General features: G+C 54.3%; 1 protein-coding gene across 1 annotated transcript; it reads left to right on the top strand.

The window, feature by feature from the left end:
- Positions 1-8979: 8979 nt before the first annotated feature.
- Positions 8980-13285, top strand: LOC140472684 (stress-associated endoplasmic reticulum protein 2). The gene is made up of 3 exons (XM_072567511.1): positions 8980-9139; positions 10451-10526; positions 13099-13285. The coding sequence occupies exons 1-3, from the start codon at positions 9056-9058 to the stop codon at positions 13137-13139; spliced, it is 201 nt and encodes a 66-aa protein (XP_072423612.1). The 5' UTR covers positions 8980-9055; the 3' UTR covers positions 13140-13285.
- The last annotated feature ends 5251 nt before the right edge of the window (positions 13286-18536 follow it).

Genomic DNA, 18536 nt, shown 5'->3' with positions numbered 1-18536 from the left:
CCGCACCGCTGCCCCAAACATCCCGCACCCCTCCCCCCAAAACATCCCACACCCCTCCCCCCCAAAAACATCCCACACCCCTCCCCCCAAAACATCCCACACCCCTCCCCCCCAAAACATCCCGCACCGCTACCCCCCCAAAACATCCCACACCCCTCCCCCCAAAACATCCCGCACCCCCCCCCAAAACATCCCACACCCCTCCCCCCCAAAACATCCCGCACCGCTGCCCCAAACATCCCGCACCCCTCCCCCCCAAAACATCCCACACCCCTCCCCCCCAAAACATCCCGCACCACTACCCCCCCAAAACATCCCGCACCCCTCCCCCCAAAACATCCCGCACCGCTGCCCCAAACATCCCGCACCCCTCCCCCCAAAACATCCCGCACCGCTGCCCCAAACATCCCGCACCAGTCCCCCCAAAACATCCTGCACCCCTCCCCCCCCAAAACATCCCCCCCAAAACATCCCGCACCCTCCCCCCCAAAACATCCCGCACCCCTCCCCCCCAAAACATCCCGCACCCCTCCCCCCAAAACATCCCGCACCGCTGCCCCAAACATCCCGCACCCCTCCCCCAAAAACATCCCGCACCGCTGCCCCAAACATCCCGCACCCCTCCCCCCAAAACATCCCGCACCCCTCCCCCCCAAAACATCCCACACCGCTGCCCCAAACATCCCGCACCCCTCCCCCCAAAACATCCCGCACCGCTGCCCCAAACATCCCGCACCCCTCCCCCCAAAACATCCCGCACCCCTCCCCCCCAAAACATCCCACACCGCTGCCCCAAACATCCCGCACCCCTCCCCCCCAAAACATCCCGCACCCCTCCCCCCCAAAACATCCCACACCGCTGCCCCAAACATCCCGCACCCCTCCCCCCAAAACATCCCGCACCCCTCCCCCCCAAAACATCCCACACCGCTGCCCCAAACATCCCGCACCAGTCCCCCCAAAACATCCTGCACCCCTCCCCCCCCAAAACATCCCCCCCAAAACATCCCGCACCCTCCCCCCCAAAACATCCCGCACCCCTCCCCCCCAAAACATCCCGCACCGCTGCCCCAAACATCCCGCACCCTCCCCCCCAAACATCCCACACCCCTTCCCCCCAAACAACCCTAACCGCTCACCCCAAACATCCCGCACCCCTCCTCCCAAAACATCCCACACCCCTCCCCCAAACATCCCTCACCCCTCCCCCAAACATCCCTCCCCCCTCCCCCAAACATCCCTCACCCCTCCCCCCAAACATCCCTCACCCCTCCCCCCAAACATCCCTCACCCCTCCCCCTCAAACATTCCTCACCACTCCCCCTCAAACATCCCGCACCCCTCCCCCCAAACATCCCTCACCCCTCCCCCAAACATCCCTCACCCCTCCCCCTCAAACATCCCGCACCCCTCCCCCTCAAACATCCCGCACCCCTCCCCCCAAACATTCCTCACCCCTCCCCCTCAAACATCCCACACCCCTCCCCCTCAAACATCCCTCACCCCTCCCCCCAAAACATCCCGCACCCTCCCCCTCAAACATCCCACACCCCTCCCCCTCAAACATTCCTCCCCCCTCCCCCAAACATTCCTCACCCCTCCCCTCAAATATCCCGCACCCCTCCCCCCAAACATTCCTCACCTCTCCCCCTCAAACATCCCACACCCCTCCCCCTCAAACATTCCTCACCCCTCCCCCCAAACATCCCTCACCCCTCCCCCTCAAACATCCCGCACCCCTCCCCCTCAAACATCCCACACCCCTCCCCCTCAAACATCCCGCACCCCTCCCCCTCAAACATTCCTCACCCCTCCCCCTCAAACATCCCTCACCCCTCCACCCCAAACATCCCTCCCCCTCCCCTCAAAATCCCTCCCCCCGCCAAAATCCCTCCCCCTTCCCCCAAAATCCCTCACCCCTACCCCCAAACATCCCACACCCCTCCCCTCAAACATCCCACACCCCTCCCCCTCAAACATTCCTCACCCCTCCCCTCAAACATCCCACACCCCTCCCCCTCAAACATCCCACACCCCTCCCCCTCAAACATTCCTCACCCCACCCCCTCAAACATCCCTCACCCTTCCCCCTCAAACATCCCACACCCCTTCCCCCCAAACATCCCGCACCACCCCACAAAATCCCTCACCACTCCCCCTCAAACATCCCACACCCCTCCCCCTCAAACATCCCACATCCCTCCCCCTCAAACATTCCTCACCCCTCCGCCCAAACATCCCTCACCCCTTCCCCACAAACATCCCGCACACCCCCTCAAACATCCCACACCCCTCCCCCTCAAACATTCCTCACCCCTCCCCCCAAACATCCCTCACCCCTCCCCCTCAAACATCCCGCACCCCTTCCCCCCAAACATCCTGCACCCCTCCCCCCCAAAATCCCTCACCCCTCCCCCCAAACATTCATCACCCCTCCCCCTCAAACATCCCACACCCCTCCCCCTCAAACATTCCTCCCCCCTCCCCCAAACATCCCTCACCCCTCCCCCCAAACATCCCTCACCCCTCCCCCTCAAATATCCCACACCCCTCCCCCTCAAACATCCCACACCCCTTCCCCCCAAACATCCCGCACCACCCCCCAAAATCCCTCACCACTCCCCCTCAAACATCCCACACCCCTCCCCCCCAAACATCCCTCACCCCTCCCCCTCAAAGATCCCACACCCCTTCCCCCCAAACATCCCGCACCACCCCCCAAAATCCCTCACCCCTCCCCCTCAAACATCCCACACCCCTCCCCCTCAAACATCCCGCACCCCTCCCCCTCAAACATCCCGCACCCCTCCCCCTCAAACATTCCTCACCCCTTCCCCCCAAACATCCCGCACCACCCCCCAAAATCCCTCACCCCTCCCCCTCAAACATCCCACACCCCCTCCTCCTCAAACATCCCACACCCTCCCCCTCAAACATTCCTCACCCCTCCCCCCAAACATCCCTCACCCCTCCCCCTCAAACATTCCTCACCCCTCCCCTCAAACATCCCTCACCCCTCCCCCTCAAACATTCCTCACCCCTCCCCTCAAACATCCCGCACCCCTCCCCCCAAACATTCCTCACCCCTCCCCCTCAAACATCCCACACCCCTCCCCCTCAAACATTCCTCACCCCTCCCCCAAACATCCCTCACCCCTCCCCCTCAAACATCCCGCACCCCTCCCCCTCAAACATTCCTCACCCCTCCCCCCAAACATCCCGCACCCCCTCCCCCCAAACATTCCTCACCCTACCCCCAAACATTCCTCACCCCGCCACCCCAAACATCCCTCACCCCGCCACCCCAAACATCCCTCAACCCGCCACCCCCAAAATTCCCTCATCCCTCCCCTCCCCCCAACATCCCTCACCCCTCCCCTCCAAACATCCCGCTCCCCTCCCCTCCTCCCCCCAAAATATCCCTCCCCATCCCTCCCCTCCCCCTCCCCCTCCCCCCAAATATCCCTCACCTCTCCCCCTCCCCCAAATATCCCTCATCCCTCCCCCAAATATCCCTCACCTCTCCCACTCCCCCTCCCCCAAATATTCCTCACCTCTCCCACTCCCCTCCCCCAAATATCCCTCATCCCTCCCCCAAATATCCCTCACCTCTCCCCCTCCCCCAAATATCCCTCACCCCTCCCCTCTCCCCTCCTCCAAATATCCCTCACCCCTCCCCCTCCCCCAAATATCCCTCACCCCTCCCCCTCCCCCAAATATCCCTCACCCCTCCCCCAAATATCCCTCACCCCTCCCCCACCCCCAAATATCCCTCACCCCTCCCCCACCCCCAAATATCCCTCACTCCCCCTCCCCCAAATATGCCTCACCCCTCCACCTCCCCCAAATATCCCTCACCTCTTCACCTCCCCCAAATATCCCTCATCCCTCCCTCCAAATATCCCTCACCCCTCCCCCTCCCCAAATATCCCTCACCCCCTCCCTCAAATATCCCTCACCTCTCCCTCACCCCCTCCCCCAAATATCCCTCACCCCCTCCCCCAAATATCCCTCACCTCTCCCCTCCCCCAAATACCCCTCACCCCTCCCCCAAATATCCCTCACCTCTCCCCTCCCCCTCCCCCAAATAACCCTCACCTCTCCCCCTCTCCTAACATCCCTCACCCCTCCCCTCCCCCAAATATCCCCCACCTCTCCCCCTCCCCCAAATATCCCTCACCCCTCCCCCAAATATCCCTCACCTCTCCCCTCCCCCTCCCCAAATAACACTCACCCCTCCCCCCTCCAAATATCCCTCACCCCTCCCCCTCCCCCAAATATCCCTCATCCCTCCCTCCAAATATCCCTCACCCCTCCCCCTCCCCAAATATCCCTCACCCCTCCCCCTCTCCTAATATCCCTCACCCCTCCCCTCCCCCAAATATCCCCCACCTCTCCCCCTCCCCCAAATATCCCTCACCTCTCCCCTCCCCCTCCCCCTCTCCTAATATCCTTCACCCCTCCCCTCTCCAAAATCCCTCACCCCTCCCTTACAAGTATCCCCGCTCCTCCCCCCCAACAAATACCCTCTGCTTCCCTTCAACAAACGTCACCCTCGCTCCCCATTCCCACACATATCCCCCAACCCCTCCATCAGTGACCCCTCAACACTTACCTTGTTGTTTCCACCTCCCCGACGCACATATGGAGTGGACTGGGCAGGACTGATACTTGAGGGACAGAGGGGCCGAATGGCCTCCACCCTTTCCAAATCTGGGGACTCGAATCACAGAACAACACAGTACACAAGGAGCCTATTCAGCCCATCGAGCCAGGGTTGAAACTTGGAGAGAGTGACGCAATTAGTCCCACTCCACCTCTCCCGACTCTGCCCCCAGTATCCCTATACGTTTATCCTTTCCTGGTCTCTTTCCACTTCCCTTGAGGAAGGTGTAGCGGCTTCCATTGTTCCAGGCACAGAACTTGCTGCAGCAAATGCTCCTCATACCTCCCACTGGTTCTGGAACCCCTCGTGAGAAATGCCCCTTCTGTCCCTGAGGATGGAACTGAGCTCATGTGGCTGTGTGGTGGGATTGAGAGGAGAACAGCACCATGTTATCATACCATCATACAGCACGGAAACAGACCCTTCGGTCCAACTAGTCCATGCCACCCCTAATCCCACCTGCCTGTGCTGGGCTCCTGTCCCTCCAAACCTTTCCTATACACGAACATATCCAAATGGCTTTTAAATGTAGCTGTATCTCCGTCCACCACTTACTCAGGAAGCCCATTCTGCACACAAACCACCCTCTGTGTACAAGAATCCTGTGTCTTTGTTAAATCTACCTTCTCTCACCTTAAAAATATACCCCCAGTCTTGAATTCCCCCACCAAAGGGAAAAGACACCTGCCAATCACCTTATCTATACCTCTCATGATTTTATAAACCTCTCTAAGGTCACCCCTCAGCCTTGAGGTCCTGGGGCCAATATTTGTCCCTCACGTCCAGATCACAAAAGCAGTGTTGGGATCTGTTTATTATCACGTTGCACCTCGTGGGAGATTGATTCCTCCAGTGGTGACCGCATCCTCTGTGTTGTGCAGTGCTTTGGCACACCATTGGATGGGAAAGGGCGCTAGAGAAATAAAAGTCGGTCTTCTCTGCAGAGTGTTCAATCTCCAACGTGGTGAGAAAGAACCTTGAAACGATCTGAGCCCTGGTCCCGCATAAACAAACAGAAAACTGTTTTCCCTCCAAATGAGAACAGCGTGAACAGCAATGCGAAGGTAAACAAGATGATCATCAAATGACTGCTTTGTGTTGGGTCAGGGATTAGGCAGATTTGGGAATATTGCCCAGAACATTATCCTGACCCTCTCTTGTTGCTGTACAGAATCACTGCGGAGTGGTTTCCATTCAGATGAGGATACACTTGCCATGAACAGAATGGTTGGAGCACAGGGGGTGGGGGCCCCACTATTCATCACTACCCTGTGTCAGCTTCCTGCGCTTTCAGCTCTATCCAACCATCCCATTCTGCTCACTGCTATTCTCCTCCATCCTGAAGGTGCTGCCTCACACTGGGATACAGCTCCTGAAGGGGCTGACTCTCACTGGGATACAGTTCCTGAAGGGGCTGACTCACACTGGGATACAGTTCGTGAAGGGGCTGTCTCTCACTGGGATACAGTTCCTGAAGGGGCTGACTCTCATGGGATACAGCTCCTGAAGGGGCTGACTCTCACTGGGATACAGTTCCTGAAGGGGCTGACTCTCACTGGGATACAGATCCTGAAGGTGCTGACTCTCACTGGGATACAGTTCCTGAAGGGGCTGACTCTCACTGGGATACAGTTCCTGAAGGGGCTGACTCACACTGGGATACAGTTCCTGAAGGGGCTGACTCTCACTGGGACACAGTTCCTGAAGGGGCTGACTCTCACTGGGATACAGTTCCTGAAGGGGCTGTCTCTCACTGGGATACAGTTCCTGAAGGGGCTGACTCTCACTGGGATACAGTTCCTGAAGGTGCTGTCTCTCACTGGGATACAGTTCCTGAAGGGGCTGACTCTCACTGGGATACAGTTCCTGAAGGGGCTGTCTCTCACTGGGATACAGTTCCTGAAGGGGCTGACTCTCACTGGGATACAGTTCCTGAAGGTGCTGACTCACACTGGGATACAGTTCCTGAAGGTGCTGTCTCTCACTGGGATACAGATCCTGAAGGGGCTGACTCTCACTGGGATACAGTTCCTGAAGGTGCTGTCTCTCACTGGGATACAGTTCCTGAAGGGGCTGACTCTCACTGGGATACAGTTCCTGAAGGGGCTGACTCTCACTGGGATACAGTTCCTGAAGGGGCTGTCTCTCACTGGGATACAGTTCCTGAAGGGGCTGACTCTCACTGGGATACAGTTCCTGAAGGTGCTGTCTCTCACTGGGATACAGATCCTGAAGGGGCTGACTCTCACTGGGATACAGTTCCTGAAGGTGCTGTCTCTCACTGGGATACAGTTCCTGAAGGGGCTGACTCTCACTGGGATACAGTTCCTGAAGGGGCTGACTCTCACTGGGATACAGTTCCTGAAGGGGCTGTCTCTCACTGGGATACAGTTCCTGAAGGGGCTGTCTCTCACTGGGATACAGTTCCTGAAGGGGCTGACTCTCACTGGGATACAGTTCCTAAAGGGGCTGGCTCTCACTGGGATACAGTTCCTGAAGGTGCTGTCTCTCACTGGGATACAGTTCCTGAAGGGGCTGACTCTCACTGGGATACAGTTCCTGAAGGTGCTGACTCTCACTGGGATACAGTTCCTGAAGGGGCTGGCTCTCACTGGGATACAGTTCCTGAAGGGGCTGGCTCTCACTGGGATACAGTTCCTGAAGGGGCTGACTCTCACTGGGATACAGTTCCTGAAGGGGCACTCTCACCGGGATATGGTTCCTGAAGGTGCTGACTCTCACTGGGATACAGTTCCCGAAGGGGCTGACTCTCACTGGGATACAGTTCCTGAAGGTGCTGTCTCTCACTGGGATACAGTTCCTGAAGGGGCTGACTCACACTGGGATACAGTTCCTGAAGGGGCTGACTCTCACTGGGACACAGTTCCTGAAGGGGCTGACTCTCACTGGGATACAGTTCCTGAAGGGGCTGACTCTCACTGGGATACAGTTCCCAAAGGGGCTGACTCTCACTGGGATACAGTTCCTGAAGGGGCTGACTCACACTGGGATACAGTTCCTGAAGGGGCTGTCTCTCACTGGGATACAGATCCTGAAGGGGCTGACTCTCACTGGGACACAGTTCCTGAAGGGGCTGTCTCTCACTGGGATACAGTTCCTGAAGGTGCTGTCTCTCACTGGGATACAGTTCCTGAAGGGGCTGTCTCTCACTGGGATACAGATCCTGAAGGGGCTGACTCTCACTGGGACACAGTTCCTGAAGGGGCTGTCTCTCACTGGGATACAGTTCCTGAAGGTGCTGTCTCTCACTGGGATACAGTTCCTGAAGGGGCTGACTCTCACTGGAATGATATATTGAAGGACCTCTCAAAGTAGATGCTGGGAAGGCATCTGCACAATGCTGTTTGGCGCTCGGGAAGGAGGGGAGGGCGAGCTCAAACAATGGAACACAGGTACAGTAGATGGGGAGCACTGAGAAGGGAAGGAATTTATTCTGGAATAGAATAGAAATCCTACAGACTGACCCTCCCCCACCCAAACCCAGTAACCCCGCTTTCTACTGTATGGTTCCAGTAACCCAGAGTTGTGGGGAGCTAGTATTTAAAGGGGGAAGCAGATAGTCTTCTGAAGTACCAGGGAAATTGAGGTGATGAGAAGCTGACGTGAAAGAGTTGAGGCTTGTGTCAGACTCAGATGTGATTGATGTTGTGCCGTGCTGTGGCTGCATCATTGGGAAGTGCTGTTCACATCCCAGCACTGCCTGTTGTCCCAGTGGGTCGTTATTAGGTGCCCATTTGCCAGTTAAATTGAGGTAAGGGACTACTAACCCATTGTGGTGGTAGTGCCTCTACCTCTGGGCCAGGTTCTAGTCCCACCTGCTCCAAACAAATGCCATAAAAGCGAGGGAGAGGCCGATTCGCGTTGGTCAAGAATGATGGGCGCGGGCAGAATGGCCTCCTCTGGACACGTGGGCGGGGCCTTTAGGCAAGCACAAGGGACCAATGGGGGCCAGCGGCGCGGGCGCGCGGGAAGGCGGGCCCTGGTGTTGACGGACACACGCGCCGCCAATTGCAACAGTCGCCGTTGCGGGTGGGGTGGGGCGGCATTCCTGATGGACGGCTCCTCCGCCAATGCGGGTGGCCCCCTCGGGGAAGGCGGGACAACCCTGTCCAGTCACAGACGTCAGCTCGGCGCAGTAGGCGGGCGTTGTGAGCTGACGGTTCGGGGTGCGGGGGGGGGGGTTCCACCAATCGGAAAGACATATGGGCGGGGTGACATTTGAAGAGCGGGCGCCGGTCCAATCGGAGCCCGGGCTTCCCGGGAGTGGGCGGTATCGATGGGGACGTTTCCGGTTCCTGTGCCCGCCCCTCTCTCTCGCGCTTCAGGTCGTCGTTCGGTAGCTGTGAGGACTCAAGCCCAGAGGCGGAGATGGTGGCAAAGCAGCGGATTCGCATGGCCAACGAGAAGCACAGTAAAAACATCACCCAGCGGGGCAATGTGGCCCGGAGCACCGTGAGTAGCGGGTGATTTTTGGCCGGGGTGACAGCGAGCGGGACTGGAACCCCCTCCGAGTGTGAATTTCCCCGTCGCCTCGACCGGAGCGACGGTTGTTTACGTGGCTACTGCGCGATGACGTCACCGCGCCGATTGACAGCCGCGTGCGCCAATGGGCGCCGGCCCCGTGTCCTCCCATTGGCGGCCGGTTGCGTCAGTCAACCCTGGCGCCGCCGACGCCCCTTGACCAGCGCCAATCAGCGGGCGCTGAGGGCGGGGCTTTGTCCAACTGCCACCTCAGCAACCAGCGGCAGTGCGGCGCCCCCCACAGACCCGCACACCTTGGCTCGGTTATAAACGGCGCCCCCCCCCCCACCACCAGTCCCACAGTCCGGGTTTGGACAGGCCGTATTCTTTCCCCTGCTTCCCCCTCCCCCACCCCGAGATGCAGAGGTGTTCCCCCACCCCGGAGAAGCAGTGTCCCGGTGGTTGTGAAGTAGTGGCATGTGGGATCTTCTGGTGCAAAGCGGGTTTGGCCTGGCCATATTTCATCCCCCACCCTGGAGAAGCAGAGGGGTTTACTGCCCACCGCATCCCATAACAACATTGAACGTTGCCGTCCCAGTGGTTATGAAGTAGTGGCATGTGGGATCTCCCTATGCCAAGTGTGGCTGCATCTCTGTGATCTGATCACAGGTCAGGCACCCCGGAGGCAGTGAGGTAGAGGTCTTGTAAAGCTGTGTCTTTGTACGTTCTGTGTCAGGACTGTACTGGATGCCCCACCCCCACCCCCACATTCCTCTGCATTTCCTTTCCATCACAGAATATCCCCACCAATGCGGGAGTAGGCCATTCAACACATCTAGGTCTACACAGCCCCTCAAAAGGGCATCCCACCCAGACTCTTTCCACCCCCCCCCCCCCAAAAAATTCCTGTAACCCCACATTTCCCTGGGTACTATGGGACAATTTCCCATGGCGAGCCCATCCTAACCTGCTCACCTTTGGACTGAGAGAGCAAACCCACACAGACACTGGGTATGGACGTGCAAACTCCATACAGACAGTTACCTGAGGCTGGAATCAAATCCGGGTCCCTGGTGCTGTGAGGCAGCAGTGCTAACCACTGGGCCTCTGTGTTCTTGATGTCAATGAGTTCCCGCAGAGCAGTGGACGTTTGCTGCTGGTGCACTGAAAGATGTGGGTTGTGTTTGGTTTGTGTGAGTCAAGTGACAGCAGCGCTGTGTCCCTGTGTGTGTCAGGGTGGACCTTGGTCAGGCGAGCAGGGCAGACCCTATTCACACTCACTCTCGCTGTCTTGCTTTCCAGAGACCCCTTCAAGAGGAGAGGGCTCCAGTAGCCCCCTGGTTGCTGGCGTTGTTTGTATTTGTGGTCTGTGGATCAGGTGGGTCTTTCTTTTGCTCCCATTCGGTGTCTGTCAGAATTCATGGAATTACAGCAGAAGGAGATCATTCAGCCCTTCCTTGCCTATACTTCCTTAAATAGTGCCGTATCCCTGTTCTTCTGTAAATTCTTTCCCTTCTGTTACTCACCAGGTCTGTTTTAAACGTGCTATCAGCTAACGCTGACAATTTAATACCAATCACAACGAATGTATTTAAAATTCATTTGTAGGATGTCAGTGTTATTGGCCAGCCAACATTATTACCCGTTTGTAGTCACCCCCTCCCCCCTCACCCCCCTCACCCCCCTCTTGCTGCAGCAGTCCATGTGCTGGAGGGTAGACCCACAATGTCCCTGAGGGAGGGAATCCCAAGATTCTGACCCAGCCACACTGAGGGAACGGTGATATATTTCCAGGTCAGGATGGTGAGGGGCTCGGAGGGGAACGTGCAGGGGGTGGGATTCCCGTGTATCTGCTGCCCCTTCTCCTTCTCGATGGAAGTGGCCGTGGGTTTGGAAGGTGCTGTTAGAGAAAAGTGGCACCAAAGAAATGAGTATGATTGGCCAAGATCTCACCAATGATCTGGGTGTCAGTTGTCAGCCCGACTGTTTGGGGCATTAGTGAGGCAATTTAAATTTATCAGTAATCACCGGGACCAGGAGGAAACCACTAGCATCATGACTATTGCATCATTTAATTACATCATGATGTGTGATCTAACACCACGTCTGCGCACACTACATCACCCCCTCCCCTCGCGCCACCACCAACTTCTGGATAACAAGACTCCATCAATCTCTGATTTAAAGTTAATCATTGATGCAGCCTCAGTTGCTGATTGATGTGGAAGAGTTCCAAACCTCTAACACACCTGGTGTAAAGAAACAGCACGTATAATGTCATTGCTGGAACACTCAGCTGTAATTGTAACAGGCTGTTGTCCCCTCGTTCTCCAAAACCCGACCTGCAGGACGTTGCCTCTGTACATGTGCACAGCAAGAAACTCTGAAGCAAGCAGTGGATTGATATTTTTAGATTACACTGAGGGGGCTCAGCAAAGGTTATACCAGAACCTCCTTCCCAAACACCTTTATCATAAAGACAGACTTGTACACGCGTAGAACAGAAGGTGGCTATTCAGTCCATCACATTAGCACCATTCGATAAAGATGTGGCTATACTAATCCCATTCCCCACATATCTTTTTTTAAATCTTCCACCTCTCACCTTAAAATTACGCCCCCTAGAATTGAAAGCCCCCACCCTAGGGAAAGACTCTTGCTATTCACCTCATGATTTTATAAACCTATGTAAGGTCACGTCTCAACCTCCTCCACTCCAGTGAAAGAAGAGTCCCAGTCTATCCAGCTTTTCCCCATAACTCAAACCCTCCATTCCTGCAACATCCTGATCAACCTTTTCTGAGCCCCCTCCATGTAATCTTAGAGATTCATTCACCTTGGGCTGAGTTGAGTTGAGCTTGAATCGTGTGGGTTTATTTTCACTGGAGTTTGCAATGTGGTGATGTAATGTTCCCTCTGGCAACTGCAGGCTCCAACCACAGGAATAGTCTCGGGATAAGCAATTGGCCATCTTGACCAATGTGAGGAATAATCTCTTCCCTCAGAGTTTTGAGTCTTTGGAGCCCCCTATCTTGACAAGTTATAGGGGGATGATCGTCTGGAAGGCTGGAAGATCAACTGCTGCCCACAGTGGGGACTACAGATGCTGGAGATTAGAGTCAAGATTAGAGTGGTGCTGGAAAAGCACAGAATGTCAGGCAGCATCCGAGAAGCAGGAACATCGACATTTCGGGCAAAAGCCCTTCATTAGGAATGCTGCCCACACTAACCAATTCCCTTTAAACATGCAGGAAAATGGGCTGTTAACCTGCTAACTTCCATGGAACACCATGAACTCAGTCCACCTGCACCGAACAGAGGCAACTCATGCTTCCTTACTTAGTCATACTGCACAGAAACAGACTCTTTGGTCCAACCAGTCCATACCGAATGTAATCTCCGACTAAACTAGTCCCACCTGCCTGTTCCTGGTCCATTTCTCTCCAAACCTTTCCTCTTCATGTATTAATCCAAATATCTTTTAAACATTGTAACTGTACTCACATCCACCACTTCCTCAGGAAGTTCATTCCACCTTCTATGTAAAGAAATTGCCTCTTATGTCTTTAAATCTCTCTCCTGTCTCCTTAAAAATGTGGCCCCAGATCTTGAAATCCCCCATCCTAGGGAAAAGACAGTGACCATGAACTCTCTCTATACCCCTCATTATTTTATAAACTTCTATCAACCTTCTGCACTCCAGCCTTTATTCATCATTCGAACCTCCTGACCACCCAAGTGCAGTGACTGGTTGTGGAGGGTGGTGGTAGCTGACCTGTCAGGAGCTTATGACACTCCAGGCCCCTACGGTGATAAGGCACACCGTGCATCGACGGGTCTGTCAGGAACGTGCACATTCTGGGTAATAGCTAGGTCAGAGACCAAAGTGGTTACCTTTCTGTCTTCCTAACATGTCTGTTTTTCTGCCTCCCCCCCACTTCATGTTGCAGCCATTTTCCAGATTATTCAAAGCATCAGGATGGGAGCATGAAGGACAGTCAGGCCAGCAGTAACGGTTTTCTCCTTCAGCCACGGTTATTTTGTTTCTTGGACTCCTGACTACCCCCTCTCGGACTGCACTGTGATAACTTTCTCGTCTTACCAAGTTGCCCGACAACGAAAAGCCTGCATCCTTAATCAGTATTTCGCAGCAACTAATCAAGGCGGGTGCACCTCGTAGACGGCTTTATATATAGAAATGTGGAATATATAATATAAATTACAGAGAATCAAAAGCATCATGAATCTCCTCTGACTGCCTCACTGGCAAAACTGAACAGTGTTCCAGGTCTGCAACAGCACACATTCCAGCCTGTTCAAGGTCTGGTTCCACAGACCAGCTGCCCGTTTATGTAACTGCATGGCCTCCCTCACTAGCATTACCCCACATACCTGCACAAAGGATCCTGAAATCGCAGCTAGTGTTTTGAACTTTGTCTTTTCCTTCGGCCTCAGCAATCCTGCATTGCCCTTGGACTCTGGCCCTGGATTGCAAACCCTTCTCCAACCTGTTCGCTTCTCTGATCTTGTAGTTAATCAATCTGTTTTACACTTCTTTTTAAAAAGTCCATTTAATGAGATACACAGGACCAACGTTGAAGCAATGAGACCTGTCTTTTTATATCAAACCTTCCAGTTATGATCAGGTGGTTTACACTGTCGGGGGGGGGGGGGGGGGGGGGGGTTCCGTTCTGCTCATAACACTTGATCTTTCCTTGTGGATCTCAAAGGAAACAAGCCACTGTCTGCATGTAAACAGATGGGGAATTGTATAGATCAGGGGCTAGTGCAGATACCATGGCCCATCATGTCAGCCACTTGGCTGTGCTTCCTCTTTCCTGGGGCAATCCTTGGCCCTTTCCAGAGGATAGTGTGTGCTAATTCTTTATAAATTCACCATTTTACTCTCCAGCTGAGCAGCTTTCAGATGCCCCGGCAGTGGGGAGCTATGTAAATGTAGGTTAATTTTGTATTTTGTCCCCTTACCCAGCCCGTTTTTTTCACTGCCTTGATCCTGAATCTGATGCGCGGTATCTGATCGGATTCAAATCCCCCAAGTGAGTGCATATTCGACACACGATTCCAGTGAGCTTAGTGGTAGGCTCCAATCTCATCTTCCAGTTGGAATGAGCTCCTTCCACCCACTCGGTGTGCCACAAGACCATGTTACCCCAATAGGCTGACAGGACATAATAAACACTCACTGATGTGGAAGGAGCACTTTGTGTTCTTGTTGAGAGTGGTGTAAAGGGAGCTTTACTCTGTATCTAACCCCGTGCTGTCCCTGTCCCTGGGAGTGTTTGATGAGGGGGACAGTGTAGAGGGAGTGTTACCCTGTCTCTAACCCCGTGCTGTCCCTGTCCCTGTCCCTGGAGTGTTTGATGAGGGGGACAGTGTAGAGGGAGCTTTACTCTGTATCTAACCCCGTGCTGTCCCTGTCCCTGGGAGTGTTTTGATGGGGGGGACAGTGTAGAGGGAGTGTTCCCCTATCTCTAACCCCGTGCCTGTCTGTAGTTACCACAAGCTGTTGACCCAGTGATGTGATTGGTTGAAATGCTCTCAATTGAGTGGAAATCTTTTCATTTGCAGCTCCCTGGAGTTGGATTTTCCAACTCGATTGCAGAACGTACCTCTGTGATACAGTGCCTCCCAACCCCCGCCAATACATACCAATACCACTACCAAACCAGTGTGCCATCCTATACTCTGCAGCCATTGTCTCTCAGGTTAATACCATATGGAACCTTGATTTCACCTCTTCCCTCCACCCCCCCCTCCCACTTTTGTGTCTGGTTGGTTTTGACCCCCTGCTCTTGGAGATTATGGGGATGCCCAACACAATTAATTTGGCCTGGAGTAGTCTGCAGGAAGTTCCTGAACCCCACTGACAGAAGGCCGTGTGTGTGACTCACTGTCATAGTCCATCGATGGAACTGGTTACTGGTGCTCAGGGTCACCCTGAGGGGGGGGGGGGGGGGAGGGGGGCATGGCACTGTGGCTGTCCCAAACAGAAGCCTGAGCCATCATCACCTCTGGCCTTGTTGATCTTGATGTGTTTGATCATGTATTGCCAAGCGGACAGCAGTCCGTCCTGTTGATTCCCCAAGATTACCATCTGTGGATCCACTGATGTCTGGGTGGCTGCTGTCTGCTGTATGAGCCACGTCTTGGAGCAAGGCTATTCCTGAAATTGTCCCCGTCGTCGTGCAGCAAATGTGGAAACCTGTCTTGTGCTGTAAGAGACCTCGCATTTACCATGGGGAGTGGGATAAATCCACACCTCCCCACTGTCACAGAAGGAGACCAGCAAAGCTGCTTTTTTTCTGTATCTTTGTTGGTTGGGTGGGGTGGGGGAAGAGCCTGGGACTGGCTCTGAGCATGCTGTGAGTCACGGGGCGGGGGGGGGGGAGATGGGATGGAGGTTGTGGTACACTACATTCAGTTCATGTGATTGTGGGTATAAAGCTGCCCGTCGCACAAAGACCATTGTCTCACTCTTCCTTCACTTGGAATAACCACCCACCCACCAAAATAAAACTACAACCCTACTTAGCTGGTTACAGGATGGGTGACTAATTGGTTTTCGTTTTAAATTTGAATTTGAGCTCTTGTACCCTGAGAAATTGGAACTTTTGATCACCATTTTTGGAACTCCTGTATAGTCTTCAAACAGCAATAAAAGTGTATCTCTCCTTCGAAACTGTCTTGAGTTTTCTGATTCCGGAGCTTTCCTGCTGGGATTGTGCACCGCTCCCCCCGGTTTGTCGATTTGGATGCTCAGGGGTTCTGCAACTGAGAGATGTAATGACACCGTGGTGCCCGCCTGGAGTGTGATATATTTACATTGAGAAATACCATTATCACAGCATCACACCTGACTAATGCCACTGAGAGACACTTCTGTTTGTGCAGCTTCAAGGAGCTACCTCCTGCACACCCCCCCCCCCCGTATCTCTCAATCTACCAGCTTCCCCGACAACACCTCATTCACTAACACAATCCTGCATGAAGGGACTTGACCCATTGGCTCTTCAAATAATTTGAAAGAATTAGTGGCCAATAAGGAAGTGATAATATTGAAAGGTTGACGCTAGAATATGGGAATGGCTATCGAATATGTCAGAGAATTGTTACTCTGCAGGAGGTGACCATCTGTTGTGCGGCTCACTGATTTCACCCATACCCTGCAAATTCCCATGCAAGTGCTGTCCTTGCATGTTTTGCCACAAATATCTCACATTTATTCAAATTAAACTCCACCTGGTTCAATTGCTCAAGACCTCTTTGTAATCCTCGATGACCTTCACTCCATTACCCATCTATTTTGGCGTCATTTGCAAAATGATTAACCTTCTGAAGCTGGGGGCATTTTCTTCCCTGTTTACTCTGTCCAGACTCCTCGTGACTGTGAAACATTCCATCAAATCTCCCTTCGACCTTTTCCAAGACAAACTGCTCCAAATTTGCCAATCTATATCCGTGATTAAAATTCCCCCATCCTTGAAACCACTGGGATAAATCTTTATTATTGTCACACGTACCTAGGTACAATGAAAAGTTTTGCATGCAGTACAGGCTGATCATACTGTCCAAAGTGCATTGAGGTAATAAAGCAGAACAAGGTATACAATGTTATGGCTGCAGAGAAGGTGCAAAGAGAGCGAGGTAAAATTGGAGATTTGAGCAGTCCACAATGCAGCACCCAAACCTCAACACAGTACTCTAGCTAAAGTCTTGTGTGTGGGGGAACATTCAACAGAACCTTCCTCCTCTGCCCCTACAAATTAAACCCGAGAACACTGTGTGTGTTCATTAACTACTCTCTCAACCAGTTATGCACAAAGGCACTCTGACCCCCACAACCCTTCAGAGTATTTTATGTTTTCTCATCTTTCTTTCTTGCAAAATGCGTCACTTGCACATTTAATCGTCACCCAACAGACCCTAAGATGTACGAGCAGAAAGAGACTTTAAATCCTCAACTCCACTTTAGATGATCTACAGCGTGGAAACAGGGCCCTTCAGCCCAACCGGTTCACACCAACCCTCTGAAGAGTAACCCACCCAGACCTATTCCACTTACCCCTGACTAATGCACCTAACACTATGGGACAATTTCCATGGCCAATCCACCCTAACCTGCACATCCCTGGACACTATGGGACAATTTCCCATGGCCCAATCCACCCTAACCTGCACATCCCTGGACACTATGGACAATTTCCCATGGCCAATCCACCCTTAACCTGCACATCCCTGGACACTATGGGACAATTTCCCATGGCCAGTACCCCGGACCTGCGCATCTTTGGACTGTGGGAGGAAACTGGAGGCACCCGGAGGAAACCCATGCAGACACCGGGGAGAAATGTGCAAACTCCACACGGACAGCCCAAGGCCGGAATTGAACCCGGGTCCCTGGCTAACCACTGAGCCACTGTGCTGCCTCTATTTACCCTACCCACGCCCCTCATGATTTTATAAACCATTCATGCTCTTGATTCTCTCAAACTTGAACATATTGAGAATTTTAATTGTTCACTAGGTAGATCGCTATGAATGCAACAACTTGGTCCCAATGGCTTTGGAGGGAGAAAGTGAGGGCTGTGGATGCTGGCGATCAGAGTCAAAAAAGTGTGGTGCTGGATAAGCAGGTCAGGCAGCATCCGAGGAGCACGGAGAGTCGACAGTTTGAGCATGAACTCTTCATCAGGCTCGAACCGTCAACTCTCCTGCTCCTCGGATACTGCCTGATTAGCTGTGCTTTCCCAGCACCACACTTTTTGACCCTGACAGCTCAGGAGGCAGCATATTCTTTGCTGGGAATGCCCTTCAGCGGGTCAGTGTAACGCTGGATGGGCCAAATGGCCTCTGTCTGCACGCAGGGGAGTCTTATCAGAATGCAGGAGTTGACATTCCAAACAGACTCTATGGGTCAATACCAACCACTGGCTGGAGGGAGCGCTGCAACGGGAGGACCGCATTGAGCTTCCCCCTGGCGCGGGAGGACCGCATTGAGCTTCCCCCTGGCGGCGGGAGGACCGCATTGAGCTTCCCCCTGGCGGCGGGAGGACCGCATTGAGCTTCCCCCTGGCGGCGGGAGGACCCGCATTGAGCTCCCCCTGCGGCGAGGTCGTATTGCGCTCCCGCTGAGCGGCAGGAGGACCGTATTGAGCATCCCCCTGGCGGCGGGGAGGACCGTATTGAGCTCCCCCTGGCGGCGGGAGGACCGTATTGAGCGCCCCCTGGCGGCGGGAGGACCGTATTGAGCTCCCCCTGGCGGCGGGAGGACCGTATTGAGAGCGCCCCCTGGCGGCGGGGAGGACCGTATTTGAGCTCCCCCCTAGGCGGCGGGAGGACCGTATTGAGCGCCCCCTGGCGGCGGGAG

This window comes from Chiloscyllium punctatum, unplaced genomic scaffold (genome assembly GCF_047496795.1).
Source record: "Chiloscyllium punctatum isolate Juve2018m unplaced genomic scaffold, sChiPun1.3 scaffold_416, whole genome shotgun sequence".
Lineage (NCBI taxonomy): Eukaryota > Metazoa > Chordata > Chondrichthyes > Orectolobiformes > Hemiscylliidae > Chiloscyllium > Chiloscyllium punctatum.
This window is presented reverse-complemented; position numbering and strand designations above follow the sequence as displayed.